Consider the following 24,915-nt stretch of genomic DNA (forward strand, 5'->3'; position numbering starts at 1 on the left):
TGCGGAAGAGAGCCTAAAATGTTGAGAGACAGAGAAGGGGAGGAGAAGTGAAAGGAAGCAGAGTAGACATTGAAAGAGAATAGGAGAGCAGAGGTAGTCAGTTATTTTTTTCAAGATGCAGATTTCTTGGTCAAGGTAGAATTAAGGTCCAGACCCCAGAGAAACATTTTTTACACTGCAGTAACAATAATGATAAAAGATTTCATGGTTCATTCAAAAGCGTCTGGCAGTCTGGATTTGGCTTGCAGTCTGCCTGTTAACTACCCCTGACCTAGTGAGTGGAAAATTTAGGCCTGGGGAGGGAGGAAAGGGATGGGGAAAGAATTGTGTGATGTGGAAATGGGAGCTGTGGGAGAGCTTTCTAGCATCCCACTGGTTTGGGTTGGAGAGAAGGAGTACTTACTGTGGTCGGAGATCGCATACACAGGTACTGGTTTCCCAAGTACTACTTGCATATCGTGTGTGTGTGTGTGTGTGTGTGTGTGTGTGTGTGTGTGTGTGTGTGTGTGTGTGTGTAAAGTTAGCATGCAAATGTTAAATGTGGCATGCATTTATCAGCTTGTTCTTATATATTTTCTTGCAGAGAGAAAATTAAGGGTTGGATTAAGGAACAAGCCCATAAATTTGTGGAGCGTTATTTTAGCTCTGAGAACATGGATGGAAGCAATCCTGCACTAAATGTATTACAGAGACTTTGCACTGCAACTGAACAACTCAACCTCCAGGTTAGATATAGAAACTTGATTTGGAAAGGGGTTGGAAGCCATGGAAAGGGTTAAGTGGAAAAAGAATTGCTGTGCTCATAGGGAAGTATTTATTAGTGTCTCTAGATAGGATGATGCTTGAGATCATCATGTATTTGAGATCATCAAGGAGTTTTAGGATGCAATTTAAGTTCCAGCAATACTATTTGAGGAACTTAATGTATCATACCAGCCCATAAAAACCTTACTTTTGTATAAGTTCTTAAGTGACTTCACTAATGGGAAAAATAAGAATTGGAAATGAAAGTTACTTTGTTTCAGTTACTACAATTTGTTTGTTACTACAATTCCTATAATTAAATGGTTGTAAAGCACTATTACATTTCTCTCAGATCAATTTTGTTGAAAATCTCACAGTAGAAACTGACTTGATTTGGACTTCAGAGGGATGAGTGCGAAAGCATAGCATTTTCTTGAAGGGGTGGTAGCACTCATCCTGGCCAGATTTAGGATCCACTCGGATTAGATTCTAGCTTTAGAACAAAACAACTCCTGTGCCACATGTGTTTTACCTTTGTCTCCTTTGTGGTCCTAAAAGAAAGGCAGCTGTTAAAGTTGACATTCTTATTGGAAAGTGTGGCATAGGCTTCAAGTTATTTAAAATGTGTGTGGATTTTAAATTAGGAAACAGTGGTCTACAACGTGTTGGAGGGAAAACATTATAAATGTGGAATGTTAAATATGTTTCTTGATACTTTTGCAAAACCCACAACAGTACCTTGTATAACTTTTGTATTTATGGCTCCTTTTTCTAAATGGGGCAGAAACTGCATTCTTAACTTTTTACCCAATATTGTTACAAATAACATGTAAGATTTCTCATTTCAGTTTTAGAAATTATTTTCCTGTATTTTCAGTTGACTTACTTAACAGAATTGTCAGCACTTTGCATGTAATAAGTTATATTGTTTTCCCTCATTATTTCCTCTTTTGCATAGGTCTTCCATGCAGCAGCAGGAAAACGTAAATAAAATCAATGTTTTGGCAAATACCGATTTGATCTTCTGTTTGGGGTACTAAAATACAGAACCTTACCTTAATATGCTTTCTTTCAGGTGGATGGTGGAGCTGAGTGCCTTGTAGAAATCCGTAGCATAGTCTCTGAGTCTGATGTCTCCTCATTTGAAATCCAGCATAGTGGGTTTGTTAAACAGCTGCTGCTTTACTTGACATCTAAAAGTGAGAAAGATGCTGTAAGCAGGGATATCAGATTAAAAAGATTCCTTCATGTGTTTTTTTCTTCTCCAGTAAGTTCTCAATGTATTTTTCATTTTAGTGTTTATTACAGAATGAGCATTATATATCTTCTTTATGACTAAGAAGACTGCTGAAACGCAAACATTTTCAGAGCATGAGAAAGTGCCTCATTGGCAGAAGTTATATTTAATATAATAAAAAAAAAAAAAAAAGACAAGATAAAACATGTGTCCTACTTAAGTTGAGAGCCACTGTTGTTCCTTTCTGATAGACTGTACTCACTGTGAAAGTACCACACAACAAAAAGATTTTCCAGAATGGCTGATTGCCTCTGGGAAGACAGCCCCTGGATAAAGTTCACATAATGGGGAGGGTGGAGATTCAGGTAACAGCGTTCAACTGTTTCTGTTCATTTCTCTTGAGAGTACTGTAAGCAACTGTTTTGCCTTATCAAAGAAGAGGAAAATTGAAGGATGAAAATGTGTAAGAATGATCTGAAATTTCCATTAAAAGTTAATGCCCATAGCTAAAAGGGTGGGAAGGAGGATGAATATTTTAAATCTGTAAGGCTGTTATTGGGTTCTACTAAACTAGAAGTAAAGATGTCATGTTGTGTAGCAAATTGTCTTGTCAGTTTTTATATTTGTGTCAACCATTAGGTCATCTTAATATTGCAGCAATTTCAAGAGACACTGCATTTAAAAATTTTCATTGTCACATTGTTTCAGAATGCATAAGATCTTTTAAGATTAAGTGAATACCAATTTTATTCCAATCTTTAATATCAAATGAAGAATACTTGAAAGAGTATATGTCTTCAGAAAGTTGTGAATTTTTTTCTTTTTTTAAACATAAAATGGACAATTTATGTGCTATTCTTGAAATTCAGTAAAGAGAATCCGGTAGTACCAAATAACTTGTGAAACAGCAATATTGCTGTCAGTTTTTGCACTTAGCGGTTTCAGAGAACACTGGTGCATTAATAGTGAAAGTCAATTTTGCATAACAATATGACTAAATTAATATATTGACACTCAGAAAGCTGTTCAATAATAGAAAATGTGTTTACTTTAAATTTCAGCCGCCTGAAGAAGAACCCCTTGGAAGACTAGAGCCAGCTGGAAATGCACCCTTGTTGGCATTAGTCCATAAAATGAACAACTGTCTCAGTCAGATGGAGCAGTTTCCTGTCAAAGTGCATGATTTTCCAAGTGGAAATGGAACAGGGAGCAGGTAAGGATTAATGCTCAGGTAACCCCTTTTTTTGCTGAAAGTTGCTGGTTTCTAGCACTTGTCCCAATGCTGGTAAAGTTTCAAGAGGTAATATAGAAATCTGGCCTCTCCTGAAGAAAAAGGGAGCAGTTATGCACTGGCATTTGTCTTCAACTAATAGTTGAATAGTTGTAAATATAATCATAGTGACTGATCATTGACCTTGGAATCTAAAGAATATTATTTTAAAATACAAATTATAGGTGGAGGTACATAATACTTACATGTAAACTTTTTAACTCAAACTCTTGAAACTTGCTTTCTTGTTCCCTGCATAAAAACTTGGCATGTTCACCTATTAATTCTTTGTTCTAAACTGAAAATTGTGTCTCTCAATTTTGTCAGAGGAAAATGAACTTTTACTGCTACATGAGAAATCAATATTCTTCTTTGGGTGCTGGTCCCTATGCATATTCCACTATGGGTATGCATGTGCTCAGGAGCTGGAGAGTTTTGAAAGTCCTGTCTGGTGGTCTGCACATGTGCCTTGGCTCACCTCAGACCTCCGACTGACAAGATAAAGGGAAGGGCAAGGTGGACCGACTGTCTCTCCAGTTCCTTCTCACAGCTGCATAGTCTGGATCAGAACTTCTGGTGTCCCAAGCTTCAGTTTTCTTATCTCTCGAGATATTTGTAAATAGTTTTAAAACTCGAGAAAATAAGTTTTTTTTGTTGTTTGTTTTTTTAATCTGTTAATTTTAGTGTTTTGTAGGTTGTGAGGTGAGTCAGTTTCCCTGACCTGATGAGCACATTCCTGTCTCCCCCACCTTCCCTGTTTGGGTACTGGACTATGCCCACAACTTGGGGCTTCAAAATTTGTGCTTCATGCCCATGATCCATTTCAATCAGCAGCAACCACCAATGCTATGGGGAAGCCCATATCACAGCAAGGCTCAGTAACTGCCATTTGTTTCCCAGCTATGCTCGGGAAGAGCAGGAACTGTGCCTTAGGAAGCACAATATGGAAGAGGTTGTCTTGTCAGGAGAGCAGGGAGTGTTCTCATAACATGAGTCTGTCTTCTCCAAATCCACCTTGAAAAAGTCTGATTCAGCCCTGCCTAAACCAAGCACTAGCTCAACCCAAGAGAACTGAGTATGTCCTAAGTCTTGGAGGCATTATAAGAGCTCACTAGTCTAGGGCTCCTTCAGCACTGGCTCACGATCTGGCAGTACTGGTGCATCCAGTCCCAAACACAAACCCTGGGTTCCACTGGCACTGACAGACTAATAGCTCAGAGCATCGATCACCTATGGTTCCATCTTTCTTTTCAATGGCTGTGGAATAGACTGTCTCTATTATGGCTCCAGCAGTTTGGGCAGACAGGACTGCTAACACTCTGGGGAAAAGCAGAGACTTTTATGCTCCTCATGAGGACATCTTAGCTCCATAGGTGCTGGAACAGGGTTCTGCTGTACCCCATCTTTTGAAGGATTTACAGTTTGGTTCAATGGCTCTTGGGACCCCCACTATAAAAGTTGTTCCAGCACCACTGCTTAGCGCTCACATAGCTGGAGTCTCCCACTCCTTTGGGTTCTTCCCTTTTGGGAGAGATTGACTTCTTTGGAAGGAATGTGTTTCCCATTCCATCTTTGGGCTATGATTTCCCCCCAGTAGAACTGTTGTTGGAACCAGAATCTGTTTTCTCTTCAATGGGAGATTTCTGAACCACCAGATTGAACAATTATGCTGTCTTCCTCTTTCAAGACACACCTTCCCCGTCTGAAGACTCTGTCCAGCTTGGGACCAACTTCTGCCTCATCATCTGCCTTGGAACCGTTGGTATTCAATGCCTTGGGGACCATCATAACTCCCATTCGATCCATCCTATTGGCTGTACTGAGGGCTGTAGGACCAATGCGATCCTGCAGAGCCTGTCTGGTTTGCTAGGGAGTTGCCCCTCCTCTTCTCTTTGAGGGGACAATTGGAGCTATCTTTGCATCCTTCAGAGGAGGAAGAGTAAGTGGCAGTTCCACTAGATTTGATGAGATTGCTGTTTTCATCGCCAGATGAGATGATGACTCAGTGGCTCCATCTTCTCATCCTTCAGCCCCCTGATGACTATAAGATATTCCAGGAACTTTTGCAGAATTGCAAGCAGCTGCATATTCCTCTTGAGAAGGTTCAGGATCTTCAACGTAAACTCCTGGTCATCCTTCATTCCTCTGGCTCCAGTAGAATAGCTTTCCCAGTTAACAAAGCCATCCTGGATCCAACTAAGGTGGTCTGGCATATGCCAGCTACCATATGCCCCTACCCCAAGAGGGCAGAGAAACAGTACTATGTCCCAGCCAAGGGGGTGGAATTTCTGTGTTCTCACCCTCCTCCTAATTCTTCAGTGGTGCAAGCTGTCGCAGAGAGATCTAGGCAGCAAAACACCTGTTGTACCCCGACTGATAAGGACGGTAAGCATCTCAACTTACTGGGAAGGAAGGTCTTTTCTTCTTCTAGCCTCTAGTGCAAGATTGCAAATTATCAAGTAGTACTGGTTAAGAGTGACTTTATTCATAGTCTCTCACAGCAGGACAGAGCTCATTTCCAGGCACTCCTAAAGGAACACAAAATGGTTGCCAGGACTGCTCTCCAATCACCGGTAGATGTGGCTGATACATCTTCCAGGGCAATGGCTACTGTTATTGTGAGGTTCAGGGAATCATGGCTCCTTACACTGGGGGTTTCCCAGGGAGGTCCAGAACACGGTTGGGGACTTTTGCTTCAGTGAGATCTCTCTGTTTTAATCAGAAGACAGATGAGTCCTTACATACTTTAAAGGACTCCAGGGGCACCCTCTGCCCCCTGGAGGTATATACACCTACCCTAAAGAGAAAATTTAGGCAACAACTGTCAACAATACAAGCCTAGACTGATGGCTGAACAGTTCTTCCACCAGAGACTTTGAGCCACCCCATAAGAGGCAGAGAGCTTAAAAGACCTGCTTTCCCATGTCTTCTGCAGTGGGTTCCTCAGTCCAATCCCAGCTCTCAGCTAAATGTTGTTTTTGGCTAGTGTTGAGGAGCTGCAAACAACTGGGTCCAACAACTCCCATGTGCCTTTTGGCAGTTGTCTAGCATTCTATCAACACCTGAGTGCAATAACAGCAGACAAATGGGTGCTTAGCGTCCTCTATTTTGGTTATCCAGTAGTTTGCGTCCCTACCCCCTCAAGAACCCTCTTCCCCCAACTCCTTTCAGGGGCCACTCATGAGAATATTCTCAAACAAGAAGTGGAATATCTTACAATGAGGAGTGATCGAATGGGTTCCTCTTCAGTAGCAAGGGAGCAGTTTTTACTCAAGATAATTTCGTAGTCTCCCAGAAAGGTAGTTGGAGACCCATTTTTGACCTGTGCCATTTTAACCACTTTTTTTTTTTTTTTTTTTTTTTTTTTTTTTTGCGAACTCAGGTTTTCACAGGGTCAGGTTAACATCTATAATTCCATCCCTGGAAAAAGACATGGCTTATAGCTCTCAACATAAAGACCAAACATTCCATTCTCACCCCTGCACAGACTTTGGACTTGATTGGGGTGCCCTTACATTCCATCACTGCAAGGGCTTACTTGCAGAGAAACAAGATTCAGACTATGAACATTATCATAGATCAGATCATAACCAACCTCAGAGTGCCTGTCAAGACCTCTCTCTCCTAGGCCGTATGGCCTCATGCACCTACTTGACCTTTTGCAAGACTCCAACTTTATATACTACAACCATGGCTTGAAATTGTGTACCTGCCAAACTGACAATCCATTAGCACCATACTGACTGTTCCCACCAAAGTGGTGATATCCCTGTCATGGTGGAAGAATCCCCATCAGGTTTGGGTTTGCATTTCCTTCCTCACCTCTGCACCAGACAGAACGATCATTACCGGCACATCCTGGTCGGGTTAGGGAGCTCACATGGACAACATTATGTAGTGCAAGGCACCTGGACATCTTGAGAATCCAGGATGCACATCAATGTTCTACAACTACAAACAGTTGTAGAAGAGCTTGCAAAACCTTTCTTCTGTTTGTTCAAGGTCATCATGCCCTCATAATGTCAAATAACTTCACAACCGTCTCCTAAACTAACAAACCTGGAGGAGCGAGCGCTGCCCTCCTTTACAAAGAAGTGATCAGTCTGTGGAATTGGTACATTGGCAGTGGAGATCACCCTGTCAGCATTCTACTTCCTAGGAAACCAGCATGTGCTAGTAGACACTTTGCAGTCGATCACAAGTGGGAGCTTCACAACTCCTGTGGTAAATAGTATTTTTGAACCCTGGGGAACCCCCACCGGGGACCTCTTTGCTTCCCAAACAAAGAGGAAGTACAACATATAATATTGCACAGGAGCCTTGGGTCAACACTGAGAGGGTGATAATCTACTCCGTGGTCAGATCATCTGAACTTTGCTGCCCCTCCAGTTTTGTGCAAGATTTGGCAGGACAGGGCATGAGTTATTCTCATTGTCCCATACTAGTACAAACAGTTTTGGTTCCCTAACATCCTACACATGTTGGCTAAGGCACAGATCATTTATTCCTACGTTTCCTGATTTCCTGACGTTGGAATAGCAACATCAGGCATCCCAACTCGTGGCCGCTTCATCTCGGAGCCTAGTTTTCATATGGGCATTGTCCTTAGAGAAATCATGTTTTGAAGCCGTACAGCATATCCTTTTTAATAGTAGGAAGGATTCCACTAGCATGTTACCTTGCCGAGCAGATGTGTTCCTCTGTGTAGTTGTCTGACATATTTTTCCAAAAGCCACAGATATTCTTTCATTGAAGACAGCAGGTTTATCCATCAGTTCCTTACAGGTCCCCTTGGCAGCTATCAGTGCATACCATCAGCCTTCACAGGGCTTACTCAGTTGTGTCACACCCTCTGACTAGCAGATTCTGGAAAGACTTAATCAGAACTTTGCCACCTTTAAAAAGAGCCTACTCCTCAATGGGACTTGAACCATGTTATCTCACTACTCACTAAGCCTTCTTTTGAATCATTAGCTTCTTGCTCCATGCATCTCTTTTCCATGAAGATTGCAGTCCTAGTAGCAATCACCTCAGCCAGGAGGGTTGGTGAGTTTTGGGGCACTGATGGTGGATCTTCCTTATACTTTATTCCATAAAGACGTTTCATTACATTTACACCCTAAATTCACCCCCAGAATAGTTTTTCACCTGAATCAGTCTAGCCACTTACCTGTGATCTTTCCAAAACCTCTCACACCATCAGAAGAAAAGAGGCTCTGTTCCTTTGGCACTCAGCAAGCCTTAGTCTTTACCTGCAGGACACAAAAATAATCAGGAAATCCCCTAGACTATTTACTGCCATAGGGGAAAGGGTCAGGGATCAGGTTATATCCTCTCAAAGAATCTCAAAATGGATCTCGGTCTGTATTTTGCTCTGTCAGCTGTCTAATCTTCCCCCTCCTTGTGTGTTAAGAGCTCATTCCACAACAGCGCAATCATATCTATGGCCTCGCTTCCAGTGGTGCCTCTACTTGATATTTGTGAGACGTCTATGTTTGCTGGACTTGGTACAGGATTCCTCTGCCAATACATTTTTTTTTTTTTTTTGAACAGTCTTTGTTTGGTTCTGCCATCTATGATTTCACACCCTCCTTTCTTAGTACTGCTTGTCAGTCATCCACAGTGGAATTCACATATGGGCCAAGACTGGAAGAGAAAGTTACTTACCTTACAGTAATTGGAGGCTCTCTGAAATGTGTTGTCCCCATCTGTATTGTACTACCCACTCTCCTTTCCCTCCGCTTTTGGATTGCCTGATTCTCTCTGGAGAAGGAACTGGCAAAGGCAGTCAGTCCACCCCACCCTTTATCTCCTTGGTCAGAAGTATGAGGTGAGCTGGGGCACAAGTATGGACCAATTGACATTGCCCAGAACCTGAGATTTTGAAAGCACATGGAGCACATTTACACTCAGAGTGGAATGCACATAGGGATCGCACATCTCAATGAACCTCCAGTTACTATACATTAAATAACTTTTCTAATTTCACTTTAGAAGAGTTAATCTTGTGACATTTGTATTACAATGCCAATGTTTGTATTGCATAATCTAAGTGAAGATTTAATTTTTTTGGGTAATGATCTGGTTGAGTGACAGTTGCTCACAATAAAACTTTTTAAAACATCTGTATGGAAAATCTGGTATTTAATGTATGTACCAGGTCTGTCTTCTAAACTTGGATTGGGTCAGATTCTAAGACACAAGTTTTTATAAGTATTCAGTTTTTTGACTATATTCAGTTTACTTCTGTACTTGAATATAGCTACTAATGCAAGGTCATCAAGTTACTGACTGTCATAGATCTAATTTGCCATAATCTAGCATAAAAACCTCATAAAGTAACTTGGTGGGAGTAATTAGCAAATAACCTGGGATTTTTGAGAAGTTTAGTATCCTCTAAAATGAGAATTACATATCTTAATAAAAGATGTGTAATTAATAAAAGGCATTGATTAATACTCCCTTTCTGGAAACTATTTTACCATTAATGACTTCACTTCCTGGTGTTATACAGTGCATGTTAAATGTGTGTCAGTGATATGGCTTATGCTGTTAAAGATTGTGGCATGTGTGTGCAGGGATGGAAAGATTTTTAATGGGGGGGAACTCTGAAAATATTCAGCCGTTTTTGATACAGGCTTAAGTGTCAGTAATTCCTTAGAATGTTGTAATATGCTGCTTTTGCTAAAGGACAAGATTAACTGCTAATGGGAATTACATTTTTCAAATGGATTGTATCTTTTTTGCTTTGGATATCCTTTCTTGTGAGTGGGAGGAAATATGAGGAGTTTAATTAAAATTTATAGCTAAATTTGAGATGCCAAGTTACTTTCTATTTGGGGTAGAGACCATCTTGTTTGTTCTGCTTGTCTGGTACCCAGCACAGTAGGGCCATGATTAGGGCTCCTAAATCCTGTTTACTCTCAAATAAAAATATTTTATTAGATTTGTGTGTAGTATTCAGCCATGCTGTACACATTTTCCACCAGTGCATGCTGTGACAATTTTAATCTGCAATTTCCTATGAATTGAGTATTTTTTGCATTGTGAATGGTGCATGTTTAATCATTTTATAAAATTTCTCAATAAGTGCAATTTGACTAATCAATGGAGCAAATATAAATTTAATGAATTACAAATGCAGATATTTGTAGGATCTTTTTTAGAAAGCTAAGTGTACCAGAGAAGTGTAACTGCTAGATTACTAAATTCTTGGTAGACAACACCTGTATTAAAGGGTTTGAAACTTTTGGTAGCCTCTGTTCCTCTACTAGTACTTGGAGGTCAGGAACAGCACCAGAAGGCTTAGTGTTTCAAACTGCGTCATCTGTAGAGAAGTGAGAGGTAGATTAGATAAATGGAGAAATATGGTAGGAAATGACCAGAGAAACAGAAGATGGAGCATATATAAAAACTAAATAAAGCAGATACTGGGAAAAAAAGATTGCAAGTTAAAGGCAAAACTGAATAAGAATAAAGGAAATTGATAAGAGAAATGTGCAGTCCAAAACAAGAATAACAGCAAAAAAGGGTAGAAACTACTTCCAAACTTAAATGACACTCAAAATTGAATAAAGTGAACCTTCTGACTGAATCTTCAAACATGAATACTGAATGTTACTTGCTGAACATTATGTGCATTCAATTCAGATATCTAAATGGCTTTATCTTCTCCTTCTAGCATATGCAACTCCTGCTGAAAATCAAATACTTTTATTTAGGTTCCTAATTTGACTTCTGGTGCTTGCTTTAAGCATCAGAGTTCATGTTAGCTTACGATTTCTTAGCCTGTTTGTTTTCTAGAATGAGTCAATTTGAGTAAGAAACTTTGAAATATTAAATTACTTGTAACTGAACAGTTTGTGTGTGTGTGTAATATATTGATTATAGAAATGAACAAAGAAAATAGAATAACTGTAGCAACTTTTTTCACAAATTATCTTGAGTTTTTCTCTCAACAGAGGATCCCAAGCTTTAAAATTTTTCAACACGCATCAGTTAAAATGCCAGCTGCAGAGACATCCAGATTGTGCTAACGTGAAACAGTGGAAGGGTGGACCTGTGAAGATAGATCCCTTGGCTTTGGTGCAAGCCATTGAAAGATACCTTGTAGTTAGAGGTATTTATATCTTGTACAGAGCCTTGCAAACTCTTGGTGCTTAATATATTTAGAAATATCCAAAACAGATAAGATGTCACATTAAAGTCTTCATAAATCTAGTCTCAGAGCACTAATAAAGTAAATGACTGGGCAGTATTAAAGACAGATGATAAATTTGTTCAGCTGACTGGTTAGGTTTACTCACTTTATAGCTGTCTAGGTTTTCTCTCCCTAGAAGCAGGATTTTATTAGTACCAAATCTCCCCTCATTGCATGTAGTTTATGGTGCTGCAATCTCTCGGTTATCCTGCAGGCTGATTCTGTCCTCCTGTACACATCCTCCACTGTTGGTGCTTAGGTTGAACATGAGACTTGCATCTCCTAAATGTTACATCTGTTTTGATGTGTAGTTGATATTCTTTAATTGATATATCTTTGGAAACAAAATAATATGGGACTGACGTTTACATGTGTTGTGAATAATCACTTTATTCTGAAGTGCAAATAAGGATATCCAACTTGTCTTGTTAGGGTATGGAAGAGTCAGAGAAGATGATGAGGACAGTGATGACGATGGATCAGATGAAGAAATAGATGAATCTTTGGTAAGTTGCTATTCTTGGTGTACAGTTGTGTGTGAGGCTAATGAATCTGCTTCTTAACCTGTGTTTACTTTGCTTTATTGAGGCTGCTCAGTTCTTAAATTCAGGGAATGTGAGGCACAGACTGCAGTTTTACATTGGAGATCACTTGCTGCCATATAATATGACTGTGTATCAAGCAGTTAGACAGTTCAGTTTACAAGCTGAAGAGGAGAGGGAATCCACAGATGATGAAAGCAACCCTTTGGGAAGAGCTGGAATTTGGACAAAGACGCACACAATATGGTAAGCAGGGCAGAGGGATCAGGGAAGAATCACTCCAAATTTTTGTGTTGTAAGTATGTATTAGGCCCCAAGACAGTTAAAGCATCTCAATTGTAGGTAGCGTATAAGGTGTGCCTTTTGGTCACTGAGAAAATTTGATGGAAAAATACTTACTTAGTAAGACCTACATACCAAATGTTGATTAGCAACCATTAAACTTCTTGCACTGTATCAATCACAGCTAGTGGGGAGGAAGTTGATGAATTATTTTGGAAATATGAAAATAAAAGGGTGCTTCTCAAATGGAGAAAGCTAATTTAAGGGAAATGTTCTTTTATCAACCTTGAACAATTACAGACAATAGAAGAAAAATATCCTGCTGCTCCAGGAACTCTTCTGAGAGGCTCACAAGTATTAATCAGTTTGGTAAAAGTTAACAAAATTCCAGCATAGTGGGTATCAATTGTATTGTCTAACTTAAGGCTGTAAGTTCGTTGGGGCAAGGGACTGTCTTCCTTGTATGACTGGTACTGCATGAAGCACACTTATGTTCAACAGTGTCTTTATAAGTGTTTGCACCTATAGTGCATCACAAAGTATGAAACTGCTCAAGAACAAAGAACATGTTTTGGACTGAGTGCATTTCCTCTGTCCACCCCCTCTTATATAATACATGAAGTTGGTCATTTACTACTTTCCTTCCCCTCCTTCACCCCAATATGTTTTATTTTCCCTATGATCCAAACGTTTTATTTGGTGGCTTAACCAAATGTCTTGTTTGTTGTTGTTTAAACTTTGCCATTGAAATGAAATTCTGATAACCTGAATGAATCTTTGTTAAACTTGCTTTTGTTTTCTGATCTACTAGTATTCCAGAACCATATTAAATGCATCTCAATTTTTAGGTATAAACCAGTGCGAGAGGATGAAGATGGTAATAAGGACTGTGTTGGTGGTAAAAGAGGAAGGGCACAAACTGCTCCCACGAAAACTTCCCCTAGAAATTCAAAAAAGCATGATGAGTTATGGCATGGTGAGTGCTTGTTACCTGGGGATATATAAGATTATTTGTGTTTAAAGAAAAAATACTTTGTTTTGTATACGTTTAATTAAAAATTCTATATATACACTTTCTGAATTATAATTGTTAGGTTTTGTTCTGAATAAGTGATCAAAAAAAAAACCAAATAGATCGCATGTCCAAGATGCTAAGCTTCTATCAGTTTGAACTTTAACACATTAATCAACTAATTTATTTGACAATAGAAATGATCTAGTTTTTCTCTCCCTAGATGGTGTGTGCCCTTCAGTGTCAAATCCTTTAGAAGTTTACCTTGTATTTACGCCGCCTGAAAATATAACATTTGAAGATCCCTCACTAGATGTTATCCTCCTTCTGAGAGTTTTACATGCTATCAGTCGATATTGGTATTACCTATATGAAGTGAGTAATACTTCTATACTACTTCATACTACTATATGAAGTGAGTAATCATTTAGAAGGCTTTCTGTAAATTTGTAGATAACTGTCATTGCTGAAGGTATTGAGACAATACACACAAGCAAACTATTTCAAATGGTAAAAACTTAAACATTACTCTAACTAGATAAAAATGAAGTATTAAATGATAGGGAATTTTAGCATAAGGTGTGGGGTACATGAACTCTTACAATACTACAAAAATACAGCTTTAAATTTAGGATAATAAAACTAAGTATATTGCTATTTCCTTATTTAAATAACACATCTGAAATTTTAAATGCCCATCTCTAATTTAAATAGAACTTGATGACCACTTACTAGCTGTACATCAGATAAATCCTGCTTATTAAATTCTGTGACAAAACCAGTGTTTGGTACCCTATCCCTCTATCCATAAAATGATGTAATATCACAGGTGTGACACCCTTCCCTCCCTCCTGCATGACACCCTGCCCCCGCTCCGCCTGGCCAAATTTACCTTCTGTTGGTAAGGTGATGGCTTTTGGCTACCAGAGGATTTTGTGATGGCCAGTCAAACTCCATAGTGTCCTTTTCTAAAAAGTCTTCAAGTCTCCCTTCTTTTTCCCTCTAAACCGAAAGAGCAAAACTTGTGAAGAGGAATGATGGGAGTGAACAGTGGAGGTCCTTTGGACCTCAGGTTGATCAGCCTTGGTAAGAACAGACATAGTAAAAATTCTCAAAGCATTCCCACTCCCACCCCCCAAAAAAGCAACTTGAGTAATGAGAGAGAAAGTAAAAGAAAAAAAAAGCTAGTATCTTTTGAATTCCGACACTTTTTTTGAAATAGACTCACCCTGTCTCTTGATCTCTCAGAATGCAGTTTGCAAGGAGATTATTCCAACCACGGAATTTATCAACAGTAAACTGACAGCGAAAGCTAACAGGCAGCTTCAGGATCCTTTGGTAATCATGACAGGAAACATACCAACATGGCTGACAGAGCTTGGAAAAACATGGTATGAAATGGCTGTCTTTCTACAACACTTAAAACTTTATTTTAATTTAATAAATCACTTTGCACTTTTATGGCTCAGTTATTTCCTCCTGTACAGCATATGGTGCTGTGCATCTTAAAGTGAGAATGGTATTTTATACAGGTACAAGAGACTTCTCAGGTAATATGGTGACGTGGTTGATTCCAAGCATATAGTGTTAAACAAACTTGGATTGATTCCAACTGTCACTGATAGTTTTGTGCAAATTTTTAGGTTACTATTCACAGACTAGTGTTCTTGAAAGCTTTCAGCACTGTGATGACAAGTGTAAGGCATATTTTACTCTGATCTGATTTTTAGTGTATTGTTTGGGACATATTGCTGTATTCTTTTCCTGCTCTAGGCTTAGTCCAGACTGTTAGGGTAGATACTTTCATTTTCATGGCATTTTGACTTTTATTCCACATTATCTTTAAGCTCTGAGGAGAACCAGGAAGATAAACCTGGAAATCTTTACTCTGAATCATACAGTAGTCTATTTTACCATTTTTACACGTTCCTCAATGTAGTTTTGAAATTCCTGACTGACATATACCTCAAATAGACTTTCTCTATTCCTTAAAATTCCACAGGCATGAATTACTGACGTATAATCAAATCCAGAGCTAGTATATTTGGGTGGGTGGGTGTTTAAAAACAAACAAAAAAACCTCCTAGGTCTAGATTATAAAATGGAAAGTAAATTTGTAAAGGTAGTGGAAGACTAAGCATACTCTTACAAATGATTTTATATATACAGCTCAATGCTACTCACCTTGCAGGTTCTGAATGATGAGCTATGATGTCTTCTGCATATTTACATCTTCCATAAACTGCAGTTTTCTTAAAGCCCCTCTGAAAAATGAGGAACGAAGTAGTTGACAGTGATACAGTTGGTGTACCAATAAAGTGGCTTTCCAAATTAAGACATCTAGAACCTTGGGCTGTGAGCTTTTAAAGTCCTTGATCTGAAAATATTACTTGTAAAATAGGTATGAAGGAGCTAAGAAGAAGGGGGCTGGTAATTTTAAGTGGGTATATCTGTATTTTCAAATGTTGAGGTTTAACCTTCACTCTGAATGTTCTAGGTTTCTAATGGTTGCTTTTTAAAATCTTCTTCACCAAGATTTTACCTTTAAATATACCTGATCTCAAGCTCAGTGTCTTTTGTTCTCAGAAATATCCTTTACACTAGGAAAAGTGACCTCCAAAGGACAGTAACAATTGGCCTAACTATATTTTCAGGCATTATGTGAAACCCCTGTTTAGTCTATTTACATTCTCAGATTTCCAGTATAAACTAACTAATTCCAACTCTTTACAGCCCGTTTTTCTTTCCGTTTGACACCCGGCAAATGCTATTTTATGTAACTGCTTTTGATCGAGATCGAGCAATGCAGAGATTACTAGATACCAATCCAGAAATCAATCAGTCAGATTCTCAGGACAGCAGAGTGGCACCACGACTGGACAGGAAAAAAGTAAGTGTAATGCGAAAATCCATTTCACAAGGTAGTGAGTAGTAGTTTGCCATGTGGATCATTCTTCCACAGCTTCCAGTGAAGGCAGATCTTAGTGTTTGCTCAAAATGACACAATCTCTGTCGTGCCAGTATATGTCTCAAGTGGGATTTGAGACAAGGGCCAGGGGTAGCGGCCGCAAACTCCCAAAAGAATCAAGTGTACCCCACTGAATATATGCCATTGGGACGCAGAGGTAGCTGGCACACATTGTACAACTCTTCCCCAACCCATTTTGGATATTTTAAAGATTGGAGGCATTGTCTACTTGTGGAATTTAAACTTGGTTGTTGGAAAAAATGTTTTGTGCTACACTTGTACATGCCTTGTATAGATGTAAGCACTTAAAGGTTCTTTTTCTAGGCTTATTCTTGTTATATTCTCCTGATTTGGTGTTTTCTGCTAATGATTCTGGAAAAGGCATATAAATAGAGCACAACAGAAAAGTATCCATATGCTTAAGTATTCAGTATAATGCATTCTTAGAACTTTACCATCCCTTGTACACAGCATAATTATGAACCTCAGACATGATGAGAAAACTGATAGCCTTGGATATTTAACTCCCTCTTTGACAGCCACCAGACCCTAGTAATTTATTGTTCTGGACACCAGAGGATGAAGACAAGATACCAGGAATGTGGCTTAACTGGGTCACATCTTCTTAAGTAACACTTCTGGGAACTATCTGCAATAACTTGTCCTATTAAGGTCATTCTTCCTTTGTAATCCATGCCACATGGTAGAGGGCTTCTGTCAGCTTCACAAACCATTAACCCAGTCTCAGCCCACTGGAGGGACCCCAATGCCTCTCCCCGGGTGAAGAGGGTGCTGGGTGGGCAACATATCAGCTGATAATTTCTACTATGATGCTCCAGTGCTAGTGTTGAGACTTAAACTTTTTCTGGTTCAGAGCAAAAATGCTCCCTACTAGTACACACTTCTACAATTGTAGGATTACCAGTTTACATTTGACATGAAACAACTTTTAATAAGAATTTCATATAAATAGTTCACCACTGAACTAAGTTTCTTGCTTATATAAAAGTAATACATGTTAAAAAGCAAATTATTTTATTTAGAATCCTAGAAATGTAGGGATCAAAGGGACTTTGAGAGGTCATCTAGTCCATACCCCAGTTGTGCTAAGGCAGAATCAAGTAAACCTAAACCATCCCTGATAGGTGCTCGTCCAACCTGTTCTTAAACCTCCAGTGATTGAAGATTACAAAACCTCCTGTGGAACTTTCCTATGCTAGGGCTTAACTACCCTTATAATATTTTTCTATTATCTACCCTAAATTTCCCTGGCCACAGCTTAAGCCCATTACTATTTGTCCTACCTTCAGTAGATATGGAGAACAATTGATCACTGTCCTTTTTATAAGAGCCCTTAACAAATCTGAAGACTGTTATCAGATTCTCCCTCATTCTTCTCTTCTCAAGACTAAACATGCCTAGTTTTTAACCTTTCCTCATAGGTCAGGTTTCCTAAACCTTCCATCATTTTTGTTGCTCTTTTCTGGACTCTCTCTAATTTGTCCACATCTTTCTTGAAGTGTGGTACCTAACTGGACACAGTACTTCAGCTAGAGTGTCATTAATGCCAAGTAGAACAGGACAGTTACAACTCATGTCTTACAAATGACAACCTCGTTAATTCACCCTAGAATTGTATTAGCCTTTTTTTTTTTTTTTTTTGGCAACTACATCACAATCAATTTATGATTATATTTTGACCCCCAGATCCTTTTCAGCAATACTACTCCATAACCAGTTATTCCCCTTTTTTGTATTTGTGCGTTTGATTTTATCTTCCTACAAGTAGTTGCTTGTATTGATGCCAGACCAGTTCTTCAATCTGTCAAGGTCATTTTGAATTCTATTCCTATCCTCCAGAGAGCTAGCAATCCTGTCCACAGTGGTGTCATTCTCAGATTTTTATAAGCATATTTTCTATTCCATTATGCAAGTCATTAATGAAGATATTGAATAGTACAGAACTGGACAGACCCTTGTGGGACTCCACTAGATAAGTCTTCAGTCTGACAAATTATTGATAACTACCTTTTGAGTACGGTCTTTTAACTGGTTTTATGCCTGCCTTATGGTAATTTAATCTAGACCATTTTTCCCTAGTTTCATTATGAGACTATCACGTGGGACTCTGCCAAATACTTTACTACAAACTTTCACTCCAAAATTTTGTTTCCTGTTGTTGTAACTGCCTAGCTTGCTAAGGAATTGAGATTTGCAAAACCTAATTCTATTGCCTAAAATGTCTCTAATGTAGCGCACTGTGAACAGAGAAGAGCTGTTGAAACAGGCAGAATCTGTGATGCAAGATTTAGGCAGTTCGAGAGCTATGTTGGAAATCCAGTATGAGAATGAAGTAAGTAGTGGCTGTTGTGACTGCATTAACCCTTTTTAATGAATGTTCATATAAATGCTGTAATTGCCGTAGAAAAACATGGTCAGACTCTTGTCCCATTACTGGCAGCTAAAAATTCTAGCCACACACACACACCTGCTTTTTCCAATTATGACTGGCTTCTGACTGTCCTCCAAGTAGTTAGTTGAAACGTGCTTTTCACCTGTAAGTGCACTGACTAAATTTCAGCAGTCAGAAATGCGTTCAGTTTAAAATTAGAAAAAAATCTTATTCTGAGCAAGCACACATGCATGTCTTTAGCTTTGTCACTAGGTGAGGTAATAAATATTCTGTTTGGTCAGTATCCCTCTTCAATGTATTTTTTTCTACATTTCTGCAGTTTTATTAATAGCTGTTAATGAGTTTTTGGTTAAAGAAAGGACTTTTTCTGGAGGAAGAAATTGTAATGAATGTAACTGTTCTACATCATTGCACAGCTCACACTTAACATTTTAATATTCAAAACATTTTTTTAAATGGAAAAATTACCTTTTCTCTCTAAAGGTTGGCACAGGTCTAGGACCGACACTAGAGTTTTATGCACTTGTATCTCAGGAACTACAGAGAGCAGACTTAGGCCTCTGGAGAGGAGAAGAAGTAACTCTATCCAATCCAAAAGGTAACTGTTTTTGTGATTGTCAGTGTACTCTCAGCTGCTTCAGAAACTGTCCTTTGGGACTTCCAGGTAGTAATGCCTTAAATACCCAAAAAAGAATGATTGTCAAAGGGCATCTGGTGTATGGTTACTGGGCTAGCTGCGCCCCTGCCCCTTTTCAGGAGTCTCTGAGTGTACCTCCCCCGTCCCCCTGATTCCCTCCCACAGACATCAGGCCTCAGATCTTTACCTCACCTAAGGTGGAACTCTGCAATTTGCCTACTCTGACCAGGACCTCGGTTACAGCCACCTGGGAACCAGCCCTGACTAATCCAGCAAGAGAAACTGGAGTTGGCACTTGCAAGAGATTTTCTCCAGAAGCCTGTGATAACATACATTTGCAATGAGAAAGAAATAACTTTATCAAAAGAAAACGTGATTTGTTTTATCCAAAAGGTACACAGCATTTAGAAGTGGACTTAAAATAAGAGACCTGTACACACATTCTCTTAGCTAAGGTTAATGTTGGGAGAACCAGCTTACACTCCTTTATAGCTTCCTTCTTCTGAGTGTTTCAGACTTGCAGTCCTTTTAAGTGACCCATACTGAGGCCTCTCTGCCCTCTTCTTCCCCCCATCCCCCTTTCTGGTACCTCTTTGATTGCTAAGGCAATTTGATCTTTTAGGATCTCCTTTGATCCCAGGTTTAGCCTTGGAATGAGTAAAATGTCCTAGTGTGGATGGAGTCAGCTATGTAATGTCTTGCCCCAGTTGGTGGCCCAACCATTGTTATCTTAACTCATTTGAAGCTGGGTATTCAAAGCTGTTTTGTGCCATTGTTTTACCTTTTCTACTTGATACCTTAGTCCTTTTACAGTCTTCTTTGGTAAACTCTAAACATACAGGCAGGCAGCAATACACACTTGAACAGGAAAACAGTCACACATAATATTCATAAGAAATGATAGATATTTTCCCAGTTTGTCACAGGACCTTCATACTCAAGAACGATCATTTTTTTCAACAGGAAACCAAGAAGGCACAAAGTATATTCATAATCTCCAAGGCCTATTTGCACTTCCCTTTGGTAGAACAGCTAAACCTGCTCACATTGCAAAGGTTAAAATGAAGTTCCGTTTTCTGGGAAAACTAATGGCCAAGGCTATCATGGATTTTAGATTGGTAAGAATGAAATTTTGATATTTATCTGAAGTTTATATACAACAATATTTTCTGGAGGTTCCAACGTTGAACACTTACTGCTAGATTCAGGAAGACAAAGTTGGTAATGCTGTGATTCTGATTATGGCTTAATATTGAGAGAACCTGAATTTTAACACACTCTGTCAGTCAGTATTTTAAAATGAAGATGGGTTGTAATCTTGTTAGAGGTTCTCCAGAGTGACCAGAGCTCATCTTTCTCTGGAAGAGATAGCACCTAATTTCTGTCTCCATTGTGATTTTTATTCCTTTGTGTGTTTAGCCCAAAATTCTGTGTGGCTTGTCCTAGAGCAGCAAGCACTGAAAATTCATTCTTAATTTGCTAATCACTACAACACTAGGTCTTTCAACATAACTGTCCTGTATATTAAAATCTCCACTACAAATTTATCCCAAAGTACTGTCTATACCACATGACAGACCACTCTCAACTAGGCCAAGTAATGTGTTGGAAAACGTACTGCTCAGTTCCAGCCTTGGCTGTAAGGGAATGAAACTTCAGAACTTAAGCTATTGAAACTGTTTTGCATTAACTATTCATTTAAAAACAATACTGCTTTGGCTTCCAGGTGGACCTTCCCCTTGGCCTTCCTTTCTACAAATGGATGTTACGACAGGAAACTTCCCTAACCTCTCATGATTTGTTTAATATCGATCCAGTAGTAGCCAGATCAGTATATCATCTTGAAGATATAGTGAGGCAGAAGAAAAGACTTGAACAGGACAGATCACAGGTAGGAGGGTAATTTATATAAAGGGAAAGGTCAATCTTTTTATTTTACGTATTTCTGGATTTTTGCAAACCATAGCTGAAATAGAGTGAACGTATTTATCTTATTATAAATACTTAATTTATATAGTCTTAGGACTGTTATTACTGTTTATAAAAGAAATAGTAATACTGATATATCAATTTGAAGTCAAAGTTGTAAATAATTTGCTAGCAATGGGCAACCACAGTGACCTTTTTTATAAAAATACTGACGAATCTACATTATCCAATGAGTGAATTCCTAGTTTTTATTAGCCCTCAAGGCACAGTCTGTGTTGCATATAAACACAGTTAACTGTATTACACTTCTATCCTCTTTTTAACAGTGTTGGTAATAATCTGGTATTATAGAGAAGGGTTTATTTAGGTAACCTATGTATATTGGGGTACTGCTCAGCAGCTCTGTAGATACATCAGGAATATTACACCCACATCCAAAACAGTTGAGACTTCTCATACATGTTGGAGAAAAATGAATAAATTGAGAGACAAATGTCATCATGTATTTTGAAGTTAGACTGAGTTTTCTGATTTAGCAGAGTCTGATAAATGCACAAATTAAAATACTTATCCAATAGAAGGTCAAAAAGTCAGGACTTTATTGAGTTCTTTAGTTTTTAAAGCAGCCATGATAGTTGAGGCATGACATAAGAATTTCTTCACTTTGCTTCAAGAAAATTGTCTGCATCTAATTTTTTGATAAAAGTGAAAGTGTAAAGCTATTTTTCTCAGAAGAGCTTTGATACCTTAATGCAATTCTTGAAGATATATTTTTGCCTCAGTTCTGCCTTTAATGCCATGAACTCTTTTTCAATGTTCCCTTTAGTGTTTCTTTTAATCATCTGAGTTTTGGTGCCATGTGTTTTTGATAAGTGATAAAGGTTTAGTACTTGCCCTAAACTTCCCATCAAGAGTTCAGTCTTCAAACTTCAGTTGGTAATTGAGTCTTTTTTAATGTTTTATTTATTTACTTATTTATTTATTCAATTATTTTTACAAAAACCTTTACCAGAAGAATGTGGTTTTATTATGTGTTTTTTGGGTCTTTCCTGTCATCTGTCCTTTCCTCATATCTGAACGGTCTGGGACTTTGAAGTCATCCTAGATCTCTAGTACAAGCAAATATTTGCTTTGCTAAACTGCAGGATGTTTGTAGGAGCATGTATTCCACTGAGTTAGATGTCCCACTGAGACTTTAGTGATTTGATAACTTTGCATGTTGTCTATGTTAGGGGAAATTTTCAAAAAAATTCCCAGTTACTAATATCAGTTCAGCTCCACTAGTGGCAGCGATGAAGATTGGCTACTGGCTTGTTAATCACCGTGTCATCCAGCTCAGCTCAGATGTAAACGATGCTGTGTTAATACTAGAGCCCAGTCTTCGCTAGGGCTCCCTGTAGTAATGTTGGGGCAGCTGAATTTGTTAGCAATAGAGTGAAAAATCTGTAAAACTCACTGTTTTGTATGTATCGACGGGATGAATTTCAGTCAGAGACAGTCTGCATGTCAGGGCTTGTCTACTCTACCACTTTTATACCAGTTAAGTTACACCGATAGAAACGCCATTGTGGACAGTGCTATGTTTGTGGGAAATCTCCCGCTGTCATAGCTACCACTGCTCATGGAAGTGGTTTTATTATGCCGTTAGGAGAGCGCTCTCCCATCTGCCTAGAGCAGCTACATAAGTATATCTTAAAGCGGCGCAGCTGCATTGGTGCAGGTGTGCTGCTGTAAGCTCTGTAGTGTAGACATGGCTTCACTTGCGAAAGAGGAGTAATCATTTGAAGAAGCCCCATACCAACCTCTTTGCTTTAGTGGGAGGGCTCTACACATCCATCAGCAGCAGCATATCAAGATCAGAGGTGTGAAATGGCCTATTCATCTCAGTGAGATTTCTCAGATGAAAGAGAACATCCAGTAGAGATTAATACAGCCTGAAATACTAGCTCTGAGGGTACATCTACACAGCGAAGAAAATCCAGTGGCTGGCCCATACCAGCTGACTCAGGCTTGTGGGGTCGAGCTGTAGGGCAGTTTCATTGCAGTGTAGACTTCTGGGCTTGGGCTGGAGCTCAGGCTAGGATCCTCTCACCCCACAGATCAGAACCCCATAAATGGACAGGTTCCTCCAGAGCCTGGTGCACACACAAGGGCAGGAAGTGGGGCTCAGACCCCCAGATCCTACCTCATATGGGGGGGAAATAGGAAAGGCAGTTCAGACCCTGGCTCTCATAAGGAAGGTAGGCAAGAGCTGGGAATCAGCAATCATATATGCCTTTCCTCTGATTCCAATCAACCCCAGGCTGTTCTCAAGCTGAAATTGGACTGTGCCAAGCTCATTCTTTCTTACTACTTCAACATGGCTGAGACCATGTTGGTTCTCTGATCTCCTCACACTATCTGTTTTGGCCTTCCATATCCCATCCTCTTCATCCCAACCTCCTGACTCAACATCATAGTCAGGCTTTGCATCCAGCACTCAGCCTCCTGCATCTTGCATGGATTCTGTGTGGTTAGATGAGTATGAATGATGATCAGAAGCAGTCTGTCAGATCTTGCTTAACAGGAGGAAGCCCTCCACCAGAGCAGCCTGTTAGGCCAAGTGGAAACAGTTGTTGGCATGGTCATTAACACAGGAAGTTCAACTGACAGTGGCTTGTATCCAGGACATCTTGGAGTACCTATTACCCCTTCAGTCTTCTGGCTTTGTACTTAGCTCATTGAGAGTCCACCTGGTGGTTATTTTGGCATTTCATCATCTGTCCATGGAAAGTCAGTGTTTTCAAACTCCATGGCAGCGATGCTCTTGAAAGGAGTCATTTGTCTCCACCCACCGGGTAAAGAACCCGTTCCTTTGTAGGACCTTCATTTGAACCGTGGGCAGCTTCCTTCTCCCTTCTGTGTCAGAAAACTGCCATCCTTGTGGCGATTTAACATCTGCAAGGAGAGTGTGTGAGTTGCAGGCTTTGAGGCAGAGTCTCCTTTCACACAATTTTCCAAAGACTAGTAATCCTGCAACCACATCCTAAGATTTGTGTTCTGATTTAAAAAAAAAGAAAGAAAGAAAATAGTTTCCCAGTTTTACTTGAACACAGTATAACTTCCATTACTCTTCCCTCAGCCTCATATAACCCCACAGGAACAGTGTCTTCACATACTGGATGTCAGGTGATTTGTCTAGCTTTTTATCTGGACACAACTAAACCTTTGTTCCTCACCTCATCTGTTTCATGTGCGGATTGAATGAAGGGTCAAGTGGTCTCTTCACACACAGTCTCCAGGTGTATAATTTCCTGTATCATGACCGCATACGAAGTAGCCCAGGGCTGTGCATCCTGAAGGGGTATAAGCTCATTTCATGAGAGCTCAGGCAATGTCAGGTGCATTTCTAAATGGCATTCCTATATTGGACACTTGCAGAATGGTCGCTTGGTCCTCTGTTTATACCTTTGCACACCATTGTGCCCTTACAGCTGCATCCAGATCAGATGCAAACTTCAGGAAGGCAGTCCTTCTTTAAATAGACTCCAAGCTCCACCTCCTCCAAATACAGCTTGTGAGGCACCCACATGGAATCCAAGACCGCATCTACTAAAAGAAGAAAGTTACCTACCTGTGACTGTTCATTGAGATGTGACACAGACATGTATTCCATGACCTGACCTTCAACTCCTCTGCATT

At 39.4% G+C, this 24,915-nt stretch overlaps 1 protein-coding gene across 4 annotated transcripts in view; it reads left to right on the plus strand.

The window, feature by feature from the left end:
• The window catches only part of TRIP12 (thyroid hormone receptor interactor 12), a 155,245-nt gene that overhangs the window by 106,236 nt on the left and 24,094 nt on the right, over window positions 1-24,915 (plus strand). For 2 of the 4 annotated variants that reach the window (XM_067558547.1, XM_067558676.1), the window contains 14 exons: window positions 584-725; window positions 1,820-2,011; window positions 3,043-3,194; window positions 11,198-11,370; window positions 11,884-11,957; window positions 12,040-12,239; window positions 13,124-13,251; window positions 13,511-13,662; window positions 14,536-14,678; window positions 16,021-16,177; window positions 18,510-18,608; window positions 19,152-19,266; window positions 20,269-20,423; window positions 21,032-21,196. In XM_067558547.1, the coding sequence (XP_067414648.1) occupies window positions 584-725; window positions 1,820-2,011; window positions 3,043-3,194; window positions 11,198-11,370; window positions 11,884-11,957; window positions 12,040-12,239; window positions 13,124-13,251; window positions 13,511-13,662; window positions 14,536-14,678; window positions 16,021-16,177; window positions 18,510-18,608; window positions 19,152-19,266; window positions 20,269-20,423; window positions 21,032-21,196 (2,047 nt within the window). The remainder of the gene's footprint in view (window positions 1-583; window positions 726-1,819; window positions 2,012-3,042; window positions 3,195-11,197; window positions 11,371-11,883; window positions 11,958-12,039; window positions 12,240-13,123; window positions 13,252-13,510; window positions 13,663-14,535; window positions 14,679-16,020; window positions 16,178-18,509; window positions 18,609-19,151; window positions 19,267-20,268; window positions 20,424-21,031; window positions 21,197-24,915) is intronic. The other 2 variants (XM_067558615.1, XM_067558753.1) reach the window with 1 other exon arrangement.

The sequence above is a fragment of the Emydura macquarii genome, unplaced genomic scaffold (assembly GCF_026122565.2).
Source record: "Emydura macquarii macquarii isolate MOO-44397 ecotype Brisbane River unplaced genomic scaffold, CSIRO-AGI_Emac_v2 contig_18, whole genome shotgun sequence".
In the NCBI taxonomy this organism is placed as follows: Eukaryota; Metazoa; Chordata; order Testudines; family Chelidae; genus Emydura; species Emydura macquarii.